This window comes from Symphalangus syndactylus, chromosome 17 (genome assembly GCF_028878055.3).
Source record: "Symphalangus syndactylus isolate Jambi chromosome 17, NHGRI_mSymSyn1-v2.1_pri, whole genome shotgun sequence".
Classification (NCBI taxonomy): domain Eukaryota; kingdom Metazoa; phylum Chordata; class Mammalia; order Primates; family Hylobatidae; genus Symphalangus; species Symphalangus syndactylus.
In genome coordinates this window covers 21,439,590-21,458,395 of record NC_072439.2, presented here as the reverse complement: position 1 = coordinate 21,458,395, position 18,806 = coordinate 21,439,590, and the positions used below count along the sequence as shown (strand labels likewise).

Here is an 18,806-nt window from a genome sequence, read left to right as displayed (position 1 = left end):
CTTTAATGGCACTTGCTTTAAGAAGCCTCCCTTAATCCCTGCTCACCCCACAGTGAGTCAGGTACTTTCCCTGGGATCCCAGAACTTCCTGTGCCTCCCCCAACTCCAGCCCCCACCCCTCTGCCTGTGCCTCCCCCATCCCGGTCCTGACCCATCTGGCCTGTGCTCCTCATTGTGGTTGGTACGAACCACTCTAGGTCATCGCTGTGTGGTGCCAGGTCCCCCCCACTGGACTGGGCACTCTGAGAAGGTAAGGGTCAGGGATGTCTTTTTATTGCTGTCAAGAGGCAGGGGCAGGTGATATTGTGTTCTGTATGGATGACGAGTGTGGTAGTGATGGCTAACTGCCTTCCAAAAGCTGTACTTCCCCTCTGTGCTGTCACATTGCCACCAGGAACCACTGCCCAGCCAGGGACTTCATTTTCCAGTATGCCTTGCACCTAGGTAGGCTGTGTGACTAGCTCTCACTGGTGGAATGGCAACGGAAGTGGTATGTCCATTGCCCCAGGATGAGCTTAGTATATTTAGCGTGGGCATTACTTTTTCCACTTCTGGCCAAAGCAGTTAGGCAGGGGGCTACCCTCAACCCCTCTCTTACCCTTTCCTTGGGAAGCAGAGCATTGCAAGGCCCCAGGGATGGCAAAACCACAAAAGGGAAGGAGCCGGGTCCTCTGAATCACCACTTCGAAAAGGGCCACCCCTGCCTATTGTGGGGGTAATCAACTGCTATTGTGTTGAGCTACCGAAATATCAAGGAATATTTGTTACAACAGCAAATGTACCCAGACACACATCACTAGGAACCAACCTGGTGGCTGGAGGCGTCATACAGGAAGTTGGCCCAGTTGGGGTCAGTCTGCATGAATCGGAACTCAAACAGCTCCCGCAGACACAGCGTCAGGAGCTGGAAGCAAATCTGGGGTGGGGAGAAGAAGTAGCAGGCATCTCATTGTGATCTCCCTTGTGGTGCCACCGCTGGCCTGGAGAGGGACCACAAGCCTGCCACCCACCCTGGGGCCATGCCCTTCCCACTGTGCCACCAGATGGCATACCTGGTTCCGCAGGTCCTGGCTCAGGCCCTGGCACTGGTCCAGGGGGACCCCTCCAGCCAGCTCCATGCCTAGCACCCGTGTCGTGCACAGCTCCTTAACCACGGCTGGCACCCGGAAGAAGGGGTCATTTGCCAGCAGCTGCCTGGGGCAGGAGGGAAGGGAGGAAGGGGACTTCGTGCTTCAGGCTTGTGACCCAGCTTGAGGCCTCCTCCTTGTGCTCTCAGAAGTCCTCCATGAACAGTCTGCGCCATGCCCTCCTTCCTGCCCATCTCTTGCTGCTGTCTGCCCTGGGTGATGACCAACACCTTGCTGGACTGAGATTTAACAAGTATCTCCAAGGTGCCTATTCTGCACCTGCCTCTAAATTGGGTGCTGCTGGAAACCCAGTTACCACTTCCCTACCCGAAACCCTTCTATGACTTCTGGTTGCCCCAGAAGGATGAGTTCAGGTGTATTTCAGCCTTTGCATTACTTTTGTCATTAATTTATTAATTCATTCATCCCAAAAGTAGTCACTGGTATCAAAATCTGTGAAGTCAGCCGGGTACGGTGGCTCACGCCGGTAATCCCAGCACTTTGGGAGGCAGAGGCAGGCAGATCATGAGGTCAGGAGATCGAGACCATCCTGGCTAACACAGTGAAACCCCGCCTCTACTAAAAATACAAAAAATTAGCCGGGCGTGGTGGCAGGCACCTGTAGTTCCAGCTACTCGGGAGGCTGAGGCAGGAGAATGGCGTGAACCCAGGAGGCGGAGCTTGCAGTGAGCCGAGATCGTGCCACTGCACTCCAGCCTGGGCGACAGAGCGAGACTCCGTCTCAAACAAAAAAACAAACAAACAAACAAACAAAAAACAAAATCTGTGAAGTCTATAGTGATACCCATGGGTCAGTCCATGCAATCACTACTCTGAACACAGGTAAATAACGGGAAAGAATCCTCTGTGTCCATCCCTGTGTTAAATGATGCTGGGGACAGAGCAGTGAATGAGCCAGTCCCTGGACCTGGCCCCCAACCCCGAGACCACACTCTCACAAACAGACGGATTATAGATTGAGGTAAGTGTTGGCCGGGTGTGGTGGCTTACACCTGTAATCCCAGCAGTTTGAGACACCAAGGTGGGAGAATCGCTTGAGCCCAGGAGTTCAAGACCAGCCTAGGCAACATGGTGAAACCACATCTTTACGAAGAACTACAAATACTGAAAATACAAAAAATTAGCTGGGCGTGGTGGCCTGCGCCTATGGTCCCAGCTACTCAGGAGGCTGAGGTGGGAAAATCACTTGAGCCTGGGAGGTCAAGGCTGGAATGAGCTGTGATCTTACCACTGTATTCCAGCCTGGAAAACAGAGCGAGACCCTGTCTCAAAAAAATAAAATAAGTACGTCTATGTAACATTTGGGAGGCCGAGAATATGAGCAAGGTCTCTGGTTGAGGACCGGTGGGATGGCTGGAGGAGAGTGAGGGGGAATAGGAAGGTGGTGTGGGGTTTTATCCTAAGGGCACCTGGGAATCCTGTGGGGGAGGGGGGTCTCTGGCCCATCACCCCACTTCACACTCTCTTCCTCGAGTTCCTCCTTCGGCGTTTGTATTTTTGTCCTTGTTGATAAAAATCTCTTGATGTTTGAACTGCTCCTCATGAACCGGAGCCATGTGGGGCATTTAATCGGCACACTCCCCTTTCATCCTCACTCCACAGTGAGGGATGCTCTCTGGAGACCACTGTACAGATTGTATGGATGCAGGCCACGCAACCTGTTAAGGGCTGACCCAGGATTTCATCCCGCATCTGAGTCTAGGGTGTGTGCCTCTAACCACTGCCTTCTACTGATCTTTCACGCTGTGTCTAGCACGTGAAAGCTTGGCACGTTTTAGGCTGTCAATAAATGTGTGAGCCACACTGTGGAGGACCCCACTGAGGTGCCATTAATTGCTACACATCAGGATGCTTCCGAGATATAACCACATTGTTCCACGTAGCCATAGTTCATGCATTTTCACTGCTATGTAATACTCCACAGATGAATATACCATTGCTTATTTGTCCACCCTGCTGGATAAACTTGATGGATATGAGTTGTTTCCAGTTTGGGGTTGTTGCAGACAAGCATTCTAGAATAGTCTGATGGTGGATACTGGCAAAAGGGTCCCTAGAGTGTTCAGCAGGGAGGGCAATCGTTGGCTTGCAGAGTTCGTGAATATAAGGGCTTATGTGATGATGCCAACCTGTTCTCAAAATGCTTCTACCACCTTCTCCCACAACCTGCAGTGCAGAAGGGATGCTGTGGAGCCCACTCTCTCCACCTCCCAGTGCTGTGGGCTCCTTGCTCTCCATCAGTCTAGCAGAGGTAAGTGTGTGTCATTGCGTAATTAAGTGCCTGTGTCGGACCACAGTGGATATGCAGCCCATCTGACACAGGAGAAGACTGCCGCTTGGGAAGTGACCTGCCCAAGCTCACAGAGGACAAAGGGGGTAAGCAAAGTGATGGATGCGTGGACGGATGGATGAACAATGATTGAAAGAAAGAGAGAGTTTGCCCTACCCCACAGTTCCAGCTGCCAGAAGCTAAGGGGGCAGCTACTTCCCACCCAGCCTGGGAGGGAGGGAAGGAGGGAAGCTCAGGGCATTCAGCTCACCTGAAATTCTGGGCACAAGCCGCCTCACGACGGTAGTCACACTCCCAAGCCAGCTCCTGCTGCAAGGCCTGCAGGCTCTGCTCGGCAAACAGGCCTGCGGGGGAGGTGTGTCAGCCAGGGAAGGGCCCCGGGCGCCCACTGGTGGATGCCTTCTCCTGCCAACCCTCCCTCTCCTGTCTCCCGCGCTGTCCCTCGCAGCTCCTGCTCCAGGCCTGTGACCCACATCTGTCCCTCTCCTGTCTCCCATGCAGCTCCTGCTCCGTGCCTCTGACCTGCATCTGTCCCTCTCCTGTCTCCCCAGCTGCCCCTTGCAGCTCCTGCTTCAGGCCTCTGACCTGCATTGTATCATCTGTCTACACATTTCCCTCATCCTTCACAGCACCGCAGGGGTCCCCAGGGTCTTCCGAAGCCTTTCCTGGGCTCTGTCTCTTGAGCGTGCCTGCACCCCAGTCCCTGGCAGCTCTTTCAGAGTCACGCTTGCCCCTATTCTGTCTCCTTTTCATACTGACTCTCACGTTGCTCACTGCCTCTGAATCTCACTTCTGGGCCTGGCTTTCCCTCTCCCTCTCCGTCTCTTACACAAACACAACCCGCCCTCCTTTCTCTAGGCGCCTCCTCACGTGCCATCCCCAGGACTGTCCTTTTCTGCTCTGCCGCACCTACAATCCCGCTCCCTCCCTGCATGCACACCCTCTGAGAGTCTGCTGCTGGATCTTGGCCCTGGGCTCCCGTCTCTCTAAGGCTCTGTTAAAATCCGTAAGGCTTTTCCCACACCTGCTCATGCTCCCTGGGCTCTCCCCGCCTTGGTGTCCTTTCTGTCTCTCACACTCCTGCTCACAAAGCCAGCACACCCTGCCTGTGCTCTCCTCTGGCCTCCCTCTCCTGCTTTCTCTCTCTGGGCATAGCCCCTTTGGGAGGTCAGCAGAGGAGTGGGTGGGCGCCTCACCCGCGGGCAGGGCTGCGCTCATCTTGAGTACCGCCAGCAGGTTCTGGACATCGCTCTGAATGCTTTGGGCTACGCCGGGGTACTGTAAAGGGAGACGGGAGGGAGAGAAGGTGGGAGTCACTTCTCTGGGCTAGTAGGGTGCCCACCCCTACCCTGCCCGGCCTCCCCTCTCACCTGGATCTTCACGGCCACCTCCGTCCCGTCCCTCAGCAGGCCCTGGTGCACCTGCCCAATTGAGGCAGCGGCAAAGGGCACCTCCTCCAAGGAGGCTACCTTGGCCTGCCAGTCCCTGCCGAGCTCCTCTTCAAGAACTCTCTGCGGGGAGTGGTCACAGCCATCATCATCATGGCAGAGTTCATTCCCCAGGCTGAGTGCTTTACGTGTTGATAACCCCAGCACTCACCACATGCAGGGCCCTGGGCTAAGCTCTTGGCTGCCACCCCCTTTACAGATGAGGAAACTGAAGCTCAGAGAGAACTCCCTTGCGCAAGTGACTAACCAGGCACTGGCAGACTATGAGGCTCAGCCCAGCCTGTGTCCCCTGAACCTGGACTCCCTGGGCTGTTGTGGGGATTGCTATTATTTATAGTTAAGACTCATAACAATCCTTTTTTTTTTTTTTTTTGAGACAGGGTCTCGTTCTGTAGCCCAGGCTGGAGTGTAGTGGCACCCTCCCAGCTCACTGCAGCATCAACCTCCTGAGCTCAAGCCATCTTCCTGCCTCCTGAATAGCTGGGACCACAGATACATGCCACTGTGCCCAGTTAATTATTACTGTTATTATATTTAGTAGAGACAAGGTCTCACTATGTTGCCCAGGGTGGTCTGGAAGTCCTGAGCTCAAACGATCCTCCTGCCTCAGCCTCCCAAAGTGCTGGGATTACAGGCATGAGCCATCACACGTGGCCAACCATCCTTTATTATGCTCTTGTATGGTATTATTAACTCATAGTTAATGTGATCAAGAAGAGCTAAAATTCACAATGGGCTTCCTGTGGGTCAGGTCCTATTCAGAGTGGCCCAGAGAGAGGCAGTACCTGCCTGGGGCCACATGGCGAATAAGCAGAACAGGGATGGGAGGGCAGGTGGGTGTCGGAATCCTGGATTCCATGCCTTACCCAGTTATTAGAACAGCTCATGTCCTGGGCACTTACTTGGTGCTAGGCGCCGTGCCAACCTATTACAGACACGATCTCCTTTAATTAAAAAAACAGTAATAATCACAGCTAACACCTGCATGTTACTCACGGTGAATCAGGGGCCGTTCTCAGTGCTCAGTGTAAACTGATTTATGTGACCCTATGATGTGGGTGTGGCTGTCACTATCGCCATTTCCCAGGGAAGGGAACAGAAGCACAGAGAGGTCAGGCTGCTGTTCTCTCTTTTAATCACCACAGCAATGCTAGGAGGTGTGTACTTTGGTGATCCCCATTTTACAGATGTGGAAAGTGAGGCTCAGAGGCAGGGAGTGGGCCAGTGAAGCCAGGAGGGTCAGGCAGGTCAGAGGAGATGGAGCCTGCCTCCCTCACCGCCCTCCCCCACTGGGCACTCACCAGCATCTGCCAGCGGGGCATGAAGTCGGCGCTCTGGCGGACCCGCTCAAAGATGCGCTGCAGCTGAGGGCTGATGAAGCTGTTGTCTTGAGAGACAGTGGAACGAGGGGGGAAGTAAGCGAAGAGGTGAGGAGGGACCCTGTGTGAGTATCTGAAGTTGGGGCCTGTTGGTGGGTAGGGCTGGGGTGGAAGGGAGGTCAGGGGTCAGGAGTCGGTCATGCTGTACCCTGGATGCTGAGCATCTGGCCAACCTTGAGGGCGGCCCCTCGAACTGTACATAAGGTCTGCACAATCCGCTCGGCATTGGCCTCCGACAGGAAGGGGCTGGAGTACGGCCCAGAACCACCCTCTGGGGAGAGAACAACCATTAGAATTATAACCACAAATATCATCACTGTGGCCAGGCCGGCGGCCCACGCCTGTAATCCCAGTACTTTGGGAGACCCAGGCAGGATGAATGCAGGAGTTTGAGACCAGTCTGGGAAATAGTGACATCCTTTTTCTATTAAAAAAAAATATATATATCATCTGCACACCAACAGGAATGGCTAAAATGAAATACGGAGGTCAGGCTTGTTGGCTCGCACCTGTAATCCCAACACTTTGGGAGGCCAGTGCAGGAGGATGGCTTGAGTCAAGGAGTTCCAGACCAGCCTGGATAACAAAGCAAGACCCTGTCTCTAATTAGCTGGGTGTATGGTGGCATGTGCCTGTAGTCCCAGCTACTCGGGAGGCTGAGGCAGGAGGATTGCTTGAGCCCAGGAGGTTGAGGCTGCAATGAGCTGTGATCGCACCATTGTACTCCAGCCTGGGCAACCAAGCAATACCCTGTCTCGAAAAAAAAAGAAAGAAAGAAAGAAAGAAAGAGTAATAAACATAAGTTAAAACAAATTGCAGGAGAGTCAAAGAGTAACTACTACAGTATTGAATAGATGAGCTACCACTACACACAACAGCCCAGGTGGGTCTCAAAAACGTAATTCTGAGTGAAAGCAGCCGGGTGCATGAAATCATCACCCAGTTACGCTGATATAAAGAGCAAAACGAGGCCAAACAAATCCAGGGTCCAGGAGCCAAGACAGAGGTCACCCTTGGTGAGGGGAGTGACCAGGTGGGGACATGAGAAGGGCAACGATTCTCGAAATGTGGGCCAGGGACCCCTGAGGGTCCCTGAGACCATTCAGAGGGGTCTGAGAGATCAAACTATTTTCATCATAACATTAAGATGTTATTTTCCCTTTTCTGCTCTCATGCCTCTAAGAACATTCACTGGAGTTCTCCAGAGGCTCCAGGACATGTGAGGACATCATTAGGCTGACAGCTGATGGAATGTGTACATGTGTACTCTTGTGTTTTAAAAATATCTCTGTATTTTTGTTGTGTTTTTGAGACAGTGTCTCACTCTATCACCCAGGCTGGAGTGCAGCGGTGCAATCACGGCTCACTGCAACCTCCTGGGCCCAAGTGATCCTCCTGCCTTAACCTCCTGAGTAGCTGGGACTACAGGTGTGCACCACCATGCTTGGCTAATATTTTTACTTTCTGTAAAAATGGAGCCTCGCTATGTCACTCAGACTGGTCTCAAATTCCTGACCTCAAGGGATTCTCCTGCTCCAGCTTCCCAAAGTGTTGAGATTACAGGCGTAAGCCACCACACCAGGCCTAAAAATTTCTCAGTTTTAATTTCTAATATGGTAGACATTGATAACTATAATCCACATAAATAAGCTCTTTGGGGGCTCATTCTAATTTTAACAGTTTTATTGAGAAATAATTCACATAATGTTATAATTCACCATTTAAATTATATAATTCAATGATTATTAGCATATTCACAGAGTTGTGCAAGCATCACCAGAATCAACTTTAGGACAGTTACACCACTCAAAAAAGAAACCTGGCCGGGCGTGGTGGCTCATGCCTGTAATCCCAGCATTTGGGACGTCGGGGCGGGAAGATCACCTGAGTTTGAGACCAGCCTGGGCAATGTGGTAAAACCCTGTTTCTACAAAAAATACAAAAATTAGCCAGGCATGGTGGTGCACGTCTATAGTCCCAGCTACTGAGGAGGTTGAGGCAGGAGGATCACTTGGACCCAGGAGGTAGAGGTTACAGTAAGCCATGATCCCGCCACTGCACTCCAGCCTGGGTGATAGAGTGAGACCTTGTCTCAAAAAACGAAAAAAAAAAAAAAAAAGAAAGAAACCCTATACCCATTAGCAGTCACTCCTCATTTTCCCCAATCTCCCCAGGCCTTGACAACCACTAATCTACTTTATGTCCCTACAGATTTTCTTATTTTGTACATTTCATATTAATGGAATCATTCAATATGTGGTTTTTCTGTGTGTGGTTGCTTTCACTTAGTGTTTTTTATTTATTTTTTTTTTGAAACAGTGTCTCGCTCTGTCTCCAAGGCTAGAGTATAAAGGCACGATCTTGGTTCACTGTGACCTCCGCCTCCCGGGTTCAAGCAATTCTCCTGCCTTAGCCCCCCACAAAGTAGTTGGCGTTACAGGCACCCGCCACCACACCCAGCTAATTTTTTGTATTTTTAGTAGAATCAGGATTTTGCCATATTGGCCAGGCTAGTCTTGAACTCCTCACCTCAGGTGATCCACCTGCCTCGGCCTGCCAAAGTGCTGGGATTACAGGCGTGAGCCACCGCAACCGGCCTCACTTAGTGTTTTCAAGATTCATCTACACTGCAGCATGTGTCAGCCCTTCATTCCTTTTTTTTTTGAGATGGAGTCTCGCTGTGTCCCCCAGGTTGGAGTGCAGTGGCGCGATCTCAGCTCACTGCAAGCTCCGCCTCCTAGGTTCACGCCATTCTCCTGCCTCAGCCTCCCGAGTAGCTGGGACTACAGGCGCCCGCCAACATGCCCAGCTAATTTTTTGTATTTTTAGTAGAAACGGGGTTTCACCGTGTTAGCCAAGATGGTCTCGATCTCCTGACCTCGTCATCCGCCCGTCTTGGCCTCCCAAAGTGCTGTGATTACAGGCGTGAGCCACCGCGCCCGGCCCCTTCATTCCTTTTTATGGCTGGATAATATTCCATCGTATGCCTATCACATTTTATTCATCCATTCATCAGTTTTAAGGGTGTGCAGGGATCCTGAGACCAAGAAGTTTGAGAGCAGCTGTTCTAGGGTTTCTTACTCTGGGTACAGACAAATGTACTTTGTGAAAACGCACCAAGCCATACACTTACAGGTATGTGTACCTGGGTTTATATGCAAATTACATTTCAGCTTTGACAAAGCATTTCTTTTTCTTTTTTTAATATGAACACTTCATGAATTTGTATGTCATCTTTGCACAGAGACCGTGCTAATCTTCTCTGTCTCATTCCAATTTTTATCTATATGTGATGCCGAAGCAAGCACAGCACAACAAAGCAATCCTTAAGCCTTTATTAATTTTGAAGGCCAGTTGTGGTGGCTCACAGCTGTAATCCCAGCACTTTAGGAGACCAGGGTAAGAGGATCTCTTGAGCCCAGAAGTTCAAAGCTGCAGTGAGCCATGATTGCACCACTGCACTCCAGCCTGGGTGACAGCAAGACTCTATCTCTTAAAATAAAATTTAAAATAAAATAAAATTTTATTAAGCTCATTATTGAGCTGTTCCAGGCAGAATCCTAAGTGTCTTTGTGGATTCTTTGGCTGAATGCCTACAATCACACCAGGAAGTAAGAATTATCAATCCTTTAATTTTCAAGGTGAGAAAGCAAGAGACTCAGAGAGGTGCAGCATCTAGCCCTGTTCCAGGCAGAATTCTAAGTATCTTTGTGGATTCTCTGGCTGAATGCCCACAATCACACCAGGAAGTAAGAATTATCAATCCTTTAATTTTCAGGGTGAGAAAGCAAGAGGCTCAAAGAGGTGCAGCACCTAGCCCTGGGTCACACAGAATGGAAGTGGCAGAGTGGGGTGTAGACTCAGGCTGGTCCTACCCAAACCCTAATCCTCCACCTACCCTCAACTTTTTATTTTGAAAAAAATATCCAGGCTGGGTGTGGTGGCTCATGCCTGTAATCCCAGCACTTTGGGAGGCCGAGCAGGGAGGATCACTTGAGGCTAGGAGTTCCAGACTGGCCTGGGCAACAAGGCAAAACCCTTTCTCTACAAAAAATACAAAAAATTAGTTGGGCTTGGTGGCACGTGTCTATAATCCCAGCTACTCAGGAGGCTGAGGTGGGAGGATCACCTGAGCCCGGGGAAGTCAAGGCTGCAGTGAGTTGTGATCGTACCACTGCATTCCAGCCTGGGTGACACAGCAAGACCCTGTCTCAAAAAAAAAAAAGAAAGAAAAAAATCCAAACAGAAAAGTTGCATGCATAATATCGTGAACACCTGCACACCCGCACACCCTCCACCTCGATTCAACATGGTGCCATTCTGCTTCGTCTGCTTTATCTGTGCGTGTACCCACACACTTACTATTATTATTTTTTGCTGACCCACTTGCATGTAGTTGCACTTAAGCTTTGCTAAGAATAAGGATATTCCCCTACACAATCACAGTACCATAATCACATGTAAGAAAATTAACACCAATTCCCTAACATCTGCCATCCAGTCCATATTCAGATTTTCTATTTGTCCCCAAAAAGTCTTTCATGGCTGTCTTTTCCAAACTGATATGCAATCATGGTTCAGATGCTCCATTTGTCAAATAATGTCTCTTTCATCTGTTTTTAATCTGGAATATCCACCCTCACTTGTTTTAAGACATTGACTTGTTGAGGGAACCTCCACCTACCCTCAACTTTTAATTTTATTTTTTATAACGGCAAATGCTACACATCTGATTCCATCTCTGATGTACACAGACCCTCACTGGCACTTCTATTTTCAGCTTTCCGCTCCTGCTCCGAGTTAGGAACTCCCAATGGCTTAAATGTTTTCTCAGATAATCTAATATGTGGCCAGGCACAGAGGCTCATGCTATAATCCCAGCACTTTGGGAGGCCAAGGTGGGTGGATCATGAGGTCAGGAGTTGAAGACCAGCCTGGCCAACATGGTGAAACCGTCTCTACTAAAAATACAAACATTAACCAAGCGTGGTGGCATGCGCCTAAATCCCAGCTACTTGGGAGGCTGAGGCAGGAGAACTACTTGAACCCGGGAGGTGGAGGTTGCAGTGAGCCGAGACTGTGCCACTCCACTCCAGCCTGAGCGACACAGTGAGACTCCGTCTCAAAAAAAAAAAAAAAAATCTAATATGCTTCTCTTAATCATGACCCTGATAGTGGTTTAGGCCTGTTCAAAGCACTTCACAATGACTCTAAGAGGTGGGTAAATTATCACCACCTCCATCTTCCGGATGAGGAAACTGGAGCTCAGAGGGGTGAAGGTCACACAGCAAAGCCAGGATCTGAACCCAGGCAGTGTGGCTCACTCACCTGACTGCAGATGACCTCCTGGCATGGACTTCTTAGCCATCTCGGCCAGCGCTCCTAGCCCCAAGCCCACAGCCAGTCCTGGAGTGCAAGAGAAGAACATGAGTGCCCGTTTGCCTGGGGTGCCTCCAGCCAAACCCACTCTCCTTTCTCAGTTTTTCTCCAAGAATGCTTGTCTCCCCACTCTTTTTATTTTTTCTTTTGTTTGAGACGGAGTCTCGCTCTGTTGCCCAGGCTGGAGTGCGCTGGCACAATCTTGGTTCACTGCAACCTCCACCTCCTGGGTTCAAGCGATTCTCCTGCCTCAGCCTCCTGAGTAGCTGGGATTACAGGCACGCGCCCACCACGCCTGGCTAAATTTTTTTTGTATTTTTAGTAGAGACGGGGTTTTACTGTGTTGGCCAGGCTGGTCTTGAACTCTTGACCTCAGGTGATCCTCCAGCCTCGGCCTCCCAAAGTGCTGGGATTACAGGCGTGAGACACTTCACCCAGTCTTGTCTCCCAATTCTTTGTATCTCTGTCTCCAACTCAGTCTCTGACTCTCTTCCTGCATGGGGCTCCCTTTAAGGTGCAGCTTCCTCTTTCTTTAACCCTTTCTCCATGTCTCTGTCTCCCTCCCAGCAGTTCTCAGCCCTGGCTGCACATTCCAGTTACCAGAGGAGCTCCGGTAAATATAATGCCCAGACTGCACTCCCAAAATTCTGATTAAATTGGCCTGAGACATGGGAATTTGTGCTTTGTTAAAAAGCACCTCAGATAATTCTAATGTGCAGCCAAGGTTAAGAAGGCCCCTCGGCCGGGCACGGTGGCTCACAACTGTAATCCCAGCACTTTGGGAGGCCGAGGTGGGCAGATCACCTGAGGTCAGGAGTTCGAGACCAGCCTGGCCAACATGGAGAAACCCTGTCTCTACTAAAAATACAAAATCAGCCAGGCATGGTGGCGCATGCCTGTAATCCCAGCTACTCAGGAGGCTGAGGCAGGAGAATCGCTTGAACCTGGGACACAGAGGTTGCGGTGAGCCGAGATCACGCCATTGCACTCCAGCCGTCTCAAAAAAAAAAAAAAAAAAGGCCCCAAAACAATTGTCCCAGGTCCCTCTGTCTCCTAATGACTCTTCTTTCTCTGTCCACACCTCCTCTTCTTTATGCTTATCTCTCTTTTTCTTTTTAGAGACAGGGTCTCACTCTGTCGCCCAGGCTGGAGTGCAATGGCACCATCACAACTCACTGCAGCCTCAAATTCCTGGGCTCAAGCGATCCTCTTGCCTCAGCCTCCCGAGTAGCTGAGACCACACGTGCATACCACCACACTCACCTAATTTTTTATTGAGACAGGGTCTCGCTATGTTGCCCAGGCTGCTCTGGAACTCTAGAACTCACGTGATCCTCCTGCCTCGGCCTCCCAAAGTGCTGGGATTACAGGTGTGGGCTACCAGGCTTGACCTCTCCTTTTCTAAGCCAGTTATTTCTGCATCTCTTCCCTTCTCCCCATTTGTCCTATCTATCTAGATCTCTTTCTCTCTTTTCCTCCCTTTGATGTTATCTCTCCATCTCTGATTTCCTCTGCTACCTCTCCTCTTGTCCCTAAAGACGTCTCAGGTCTCTCTCCTTCTTTTGTTGTCACCATCTCTGTCAATTACCATACCTGGCATTTTCTGTGTCCTTTCTACATGTCAGGGGCTGTTCCCAGTGCCTTCTGTGCACTTATTAATTTTTGTCCTTACATGAGGTCTCCACCTTCATAAAATATATTTCACAGAAAACTTCCATTTTACAGAAAAGGAAATTGAGGTTCAGAGAAGTGAAGTAATTTGCCCAGAGTCACGTCACAAGTGAGGACATAGCAGAGTCATCCCTTGATCCCTGGGCAGCCTGGTGCCAAAGCTCTAACCAGTGCCTTCGACTGCCTCTGCAGACTGTGAATCTATCTATGTATATATATATTTTTTTTATTTTTTTATTTTTTGAGACAGAGTTTCACTCTTGTTGCCCAGGCTAGAGTGCAATGGTACGATCTCGGTTCACTGCAGTCTCCACCTCCTGGGTACAAGCGAGTGAATCTATATATATATATATATATATATTTTTTTTTTTTTTTTTTTTTTTTTTTTTTCTGAAACGGAGTCTCGCTCTGTCGCCCAGGCTGGAGTGCAGTGGCGCAATCTCGGCTCACTGCAAGCTCCGCCTCCGGGGTTCACGCCATTCTCCTGCCTCAGCCTCTCCGAGTAGCTGGGACTACAGGCGCCCGCCACCACGCCCGGCTAATTTTTTGTATTTTTAGTAGAGACAGGGTTTCACTGTGGTCTCGATCTCCTGACCTTGTGATCCGCCCGCCTCGGCCTCCCAAAGTGCTGGGATTACAAGCGTGAGCCACCGCGCCCGGCTGAATCTATATTTTTAAAACTTGAACCAGGCCGAGTACGGTAGCTCATGCCTATAATCCCAGCACTTTGGGAGGCTGAGGCAGGTGGATCACGAGGTCAGGAGTTCGAGATCAGCTTGACCAACATGATGAAACCCCGTCTCTACTAAAAATACAAAAATTAGCGGCCAGGCACAGTGGCTCACATCTGTAATCCTGGCATTTTAGGAGGCCAAGGCGGGTGGATCACAAGGTCAGGAGATCGAGACCATCCTGGCCAACATGGTGAAACCCTGTCTCCCTAAAAAAAAAAAAAAAAAAGTTGGACGTGGTGGCGTGCACCTGTAACCCCCGCTACTCGGGAGGCTGAGGCAAGAGAACTGCTTGAACCTGGGAGGTGGAGGTTGCAGTGAGCCGAGATCACGCCACTGCACTCCAGCCTGGGTGACAGACCAAGACTCCACCTCAAAAAAAAAAAAAAAACAAAACTTGAACCATGATCAGCAGTAAGAAGACATTTACGTTATAACCAGTGCAGACCAAGGTGTATGTTTCATGAAACAAGACTTTCCCTTGCTCTACAGGTGCACGCATATTTTCTGTCCTATTCTTCTTGTTAAATGCTGATTGCAACCCACTAAATTATTTCATGTGACTTGCACGACATCCGGCTGTGTAACCCAAAGTCAAGTTACCTCCCCTTTGTTAGCCTCAATGTCCTTATCTACAGAATAGAACACTCATTGATTCAGTGCAGCATGTGTGTATGTGGGACACTGCACATTACAGGTTCTCAGTAAATGTTATTATGGCCAGGAACAGTGGCTCATGCATAGAACCCCAACACTTCGGGAGGCCAAGGCAGGAGGATCACTTGAGACCAGGAGTTTGAGACCAACTTGGACAACATAGGGAGACCCTATCTCTACAAAAAAAAATTTTTTTTTAATTACCCAGGCCAGGCACAGTGGCTTGCCGGGCACTGTGGCTCACATCTGTAAATCCCAACACTTTGGGAGGCTGAGGTGGGCGGATCTTGAGGTCAAGAGTTCAAGACCAGCCTGGCAAACATGGTGAAATCCCGTCTCTACTAAAAGTATAAAAATTAGCCAGGCAGCCAGGTGTGGTGGCTCATGCCTGTAATCTCAGCATTTGAGAAGGCTGAGGCAGGCGGATCACAAAGCGAGGACATAGCAGAGTCATCCCTTGATCCCTGGGCAGCCTGGTGCCAAAAAGCTCTACCACTGCCTGACGAACATGGTGAAACCCCGTCTCTACTAAAAATACAAAAATCAGCCAGGTGTGGTGAATGCATGCCTGTAATCCCAGCTACTTGGGAGGCTGAGGCAGGAGAATCGGCTTGAACCCGGGATGTGGAGGTTGCAGTGAGCCAAGATGGCGCCACTGCACTCCAGCCTGGGTGACAGAGGGAGACTCCGTCTCAAAAAAAAAAAAAAAAAAAAAAAAAGCCAGGCATGGTGGCGGGCACCTGTAATCCCAGCTACTCAGGAGGTTGTGGCAGGAGAATTGCTTGAATGTAGGAGGCAGAGGTTGCAGTGAGCCAAGATGGCGCCACTGCACTCCAGCCTGGGCAACAGAGCAAGACTCTGTCTCAAAGGAAAAAAAAAAAAAAATTACCTGGGCGGATGGTGCACAGCTGTGGTCCCAGCTACTCAGGAGGCTGAGGTAAGAGAATTGCTTGAGCCCAGGAGTTTCAGGCTGCAGTGATCGCACCACTGCACTCCAGCCTGGGTGACAAAGTGAGACTCTGTCTCAAAAAAAAAAAAATTATCATTTACGTTCCTCTCGATTTCTCTTGGCTTTGCAGGCCCTTGCCTTTATCTCTCTTTCTCTGTCTCTCTCTCTTTCCTGTCTCTGATTCATTCTCTCCCTTGCTTCAATCTGTAAATGTTGCCCTTTCTAATTGAGGTCACATCAAGATCCCCCAAAGTCACACCTACCCCCAAAGTTGGCCAAGCGGCTGATGCGGGAGGCAGGCACCTTGCGTTCTCGAGAGCGGTCACTCAGCTGGGAAATGGGGACAAGGTCTGAGGGTGGGAAAGTGGGCATCATGGCCAGAGAGTGCAGCCACCCTGCCACCACACTCTTCCCCAAGCTCAGGGGGCCAGCAATCTTCGTGGGGTGTTGCTGGGTGGGTGGGGTAATGATACCTGGGGCCGGGGTGTCTTCCTGGGACGGGCCTCCCGTGCCCTGCGAATGTCCTCCTCACCCAGGCCTCTCCCAGGCCCATCCTGGTAAAACTTTTGGGCCCAAGAACCTCCACATGGCCACTGCAAGAGATATACTTTGATAACGAGGGGAGTACATGGGATCGCCTGGCCCTTCTGGACCCCTCCTGTCTTTTTACCCTCTGAAGTCTCCCTCAGCCTCTTCCCCTTGGGGACCTGCTCCCTAGCCTCTTACCCAGCGGTGGGGCCCAGGCCCCAGGGCTCCACAAGGCCGACCAACAGTCTGGCCCAGCTGTCCACCGGTCCCCCGAAGTAGGCCCCCCACCTTCAGCCACATTGCCTGGAGAAGAGGAGGGATTATTCAGGTGGGAGTTGCCTGGCTTCTTGGCCAGGCCCCCATGTCCCTCTGTGTCCACCCTCTCTGATTCCCACCCACTAAATACTTCCTCCACTATTAATAGATTCCCGCAGTTTCTCCTGGTCCTCCCTTGGTTGCTAGGAACCCTTAGCTCTTCCTGCACGCCTCCCAAAACCCACTTTCCCCCTCTCCCAACTCTTGCCGTTGCTAGGGTCCGCCCTCGTTACTAGACACCCACAGTTCCTCAGGGGCCACCTCTCCACTTCTCTGAAACCCCCCTCGTTGCTATGCACCGCCTTCCTCTCTGTTGGCCCTGTAGGCACCCGCAATTCCTCCGGTGTCCCCCCACCCGATCCCCACCCCGTTACTGGGCACGTCCCCCCGTTGCTAAGCACCCACTGCTCTCAGCCTCCGAGTCCGCAATCTGCTGGGGGCCTCCTGTGCTTCCGGGAGCCTCTGCATTCCCGCCCCCTTCGGCCAGCCAACCAATGGCGCGGCAGCAACTCGCTGACTGGCACGGAGTTTCTCCATCTGTGCGCGGGGGAAGGGGCCAGGAGAGAGGCCCGAGCGGAGCCGGGAATTAAGGTGGGCATCGGGGGCCCATCTGGGGGGATTGCTGAGGCATCGCGGGAGCGCAAGCGTGCCCTGTCTGCCCTTCCACTCACCTCAAAGTGCCTTGTACGCGACAGACCCTTCTGTTCCCTACACTTTCTTGCAAAGTCTCCCTTACAAACCTGACGCCTGTCTTCTGCACGAATATCTTGCCAACCCCCCTTCTTATTTTTACCCCTGGCAGGCTCAACACAATTCCTTTGAATACACATTCTTCCCAGCAAACATTTCCCTTGCACATGAAGCCCCTCCACTTTGTACAAACACCCACATTCTGGCACCCAACCTCCTTCCTTGCGCATATAAACCCCTTGCCTTGCTTGCCAACTGTTTCCCGCTCACGCCTTCAACTCTCTCGTGTACATACCCTCCCCTCTACTTGCACATTGAGTCTCTGTTCCCTCACACAACCTGCTCTCTCCGCTCACCGCCCACCTTCGGGATGGTGCGACTGGGAGCCCTCTGCTTCCTGTAGGCCTGACATTTCCCAGAACACACTCAGCCAAGATTCCCAGTGCTGAGTCAGGAACCTTGGCATCCCAGAAAACCACCTCCCATCCTATCTTTCTCTCTCTCTCTCTCTTTCTCTGTGTGTGTGTGTGTGTGTGTGTGTGCGTGCGCGCGCGCGTTGGAAAGCCTGCTCTCCCCACAACAGGCTGACTCACCCACTTCTCACAGTCTGGAATAGAAGCAGCTGGTTGGGGCATCTTTCCCACCACTGGGAGAGGGAGGGATGCCGATGCTTCCCCCACAGAACCCCGCTGCCCCAACCCCTCTTGTCGGGAATCAGGCCTCTTTGTCTCTATTCCCGTACTGTGTGACCTCAGAAAAGCCCTCATCCCTCTCTGGACTTCTCCTTCCCAACCTGTATGAGGTACTAGGTGGGCTCCTGCCTTCGATTTCTCATTGGTCTGTGAAAAGGTGACTCATTTTAGAGCCTTGGACCTGTGCCCAATGTCTCCCCCAGCTGACTCAATTTCAAGACAAACCACCTCCTGTCCCCCTTCAGACGTGAACGGCTGACTCAGGAGCTGGGTGGCAGCTCAGCCTTGGGGGCAAAATATATCAAAATCACCTAGGACAATAAATAATCCTACTGGGCTACAACTGATAGTGCCAGGCCCGGGACCACATGCTTCGCATACATAAGATCATGTCAGATAGCCCCGTAGCTGCAAACAAAGGGTAGAGGCCGGTAGATCTCTGAGCCTCTGTTCTCATGTGTAAAATGGAGCCCTGGCATCCCTATTGTTCAGCCTTGGAGAATGAACTGAAATCGTGTCAGGGTCTGATACAGAACAAGTGCTCTATACATGAGAGAGATTTCTTACGGAAAACCCAATGGAGCGTAAGTCATTTGCTCAGGGTAGCAGAGCTGGGAACTGGCAGAGGAAGGTCTCGAACCCACACCCGTGGGAACTACAAGTCTTTGAAAGTCCGTCCCGCCCCTGCGTGAAGAATGGGCGCGCGGCTGGACTCGTCACCGGGGGTTTTAGGGAAGGTTGAACTCGTCATTCAACCGTGTAGGGAGGGTGGATTAGTCACAGGGGTGGAGGGAGGGGGCCCACTGGCGCGCCACCAGGACCCCAGTACCCTAGATGCATACCTGGCCGCGCTTCGGACGCTGAGGCAAACCTCCTCCCCTTGGGAGGCGGAGTCGGACGAGGCTCCGTCTTGTTCCGTTCCGTCACGT

At 51.2% G+C, this 18,806-nt stretch overlaps 2 protein-coding genes and 1 non-coding gene across 11 annotated transcripts in view; 1 reads left to right on the top strand and 2 right to left on the bottom strand.

The window, feature by feature from the left end:
- MIA (MIA SH3 domain containing) overlaps positions 1–18,806 on the top strand; it is an 82,611-nt gene that overhangs the window by 2,051 nt on the left and 61,754 nt on the right. The gene's annotated exons all lie outside the window — the stretch shown is intronic.
- COQ8B (coenzyme Q8B) overlaps positions 1–18,806 on the bottom strand; it is a 27,487-nt gene extending 8,681 nt beyond the window's left edge. The window contains exons 1-13 of one of the 9 annotated variants that reach the window (XM_063620987.1): positions 18,720–18,806; positions 16,901–17,032; positions 16,379–16,483; positions 16,126–16,245; positions 15,916–15,982; positions 11,594–11,671; positions 6,414–6,536; positions 6,188–6,273; positions 4,809–4,949; positions 4,635–4,716; positions 3,689–3,782; positions 1,053–1,194; positions 809–916 (exon numbers count right to left, since the gene is read on the bottom strand). In XM_063620987.1, the coding sequence (XP_063477057.1) occupies positions 809–916; positions 1,053–1,194; positions 3,689–3,782; positions 4,635–4,716; positions 4,809–4,949; positions 6,188–6,273; positions 6,414–6,536; positions 11,594–11,671; positions 15,916–15,982; positions 16,126–16,245; positions 16,379–16,483; positions 16,901–17,032 (1,278 nt within the window). In that variant the 5' untranslated portion in view covers positions 18,720–18,806. Of the gene's footprint in view, positions 1–808; positions 917–1,052; positions 1,195–3,688; positions 3,783–4,634; positions 4,717–4,808; positions 4,950–6,187; positions 6,274–6,413; positions 6,537–11,593; positions 11,672–15,915; positions 15,983–16,125; positions 16,246–16,378; positions 16,484–16,739; positions 16,812–16,896; positions 17,033–17,166; positions 17,718–17,778; positions 18,385–18,719 lie in introns of those variants that run through there. The other 8 variants (XM_063620986.1, XM_063620984.1, XM_055250644.2 and 5 more) reach the window with 8 other exon arrangements.
- Positions 9,465–9,573, bottom strand: LOC129467113 (U6 spliceosomal RNA). Its single transcript, XR_008652262.1, has one exon. It is a non-coding gene; the product is annotated as a U6 spliceosomal RNA (small nuclear RNA).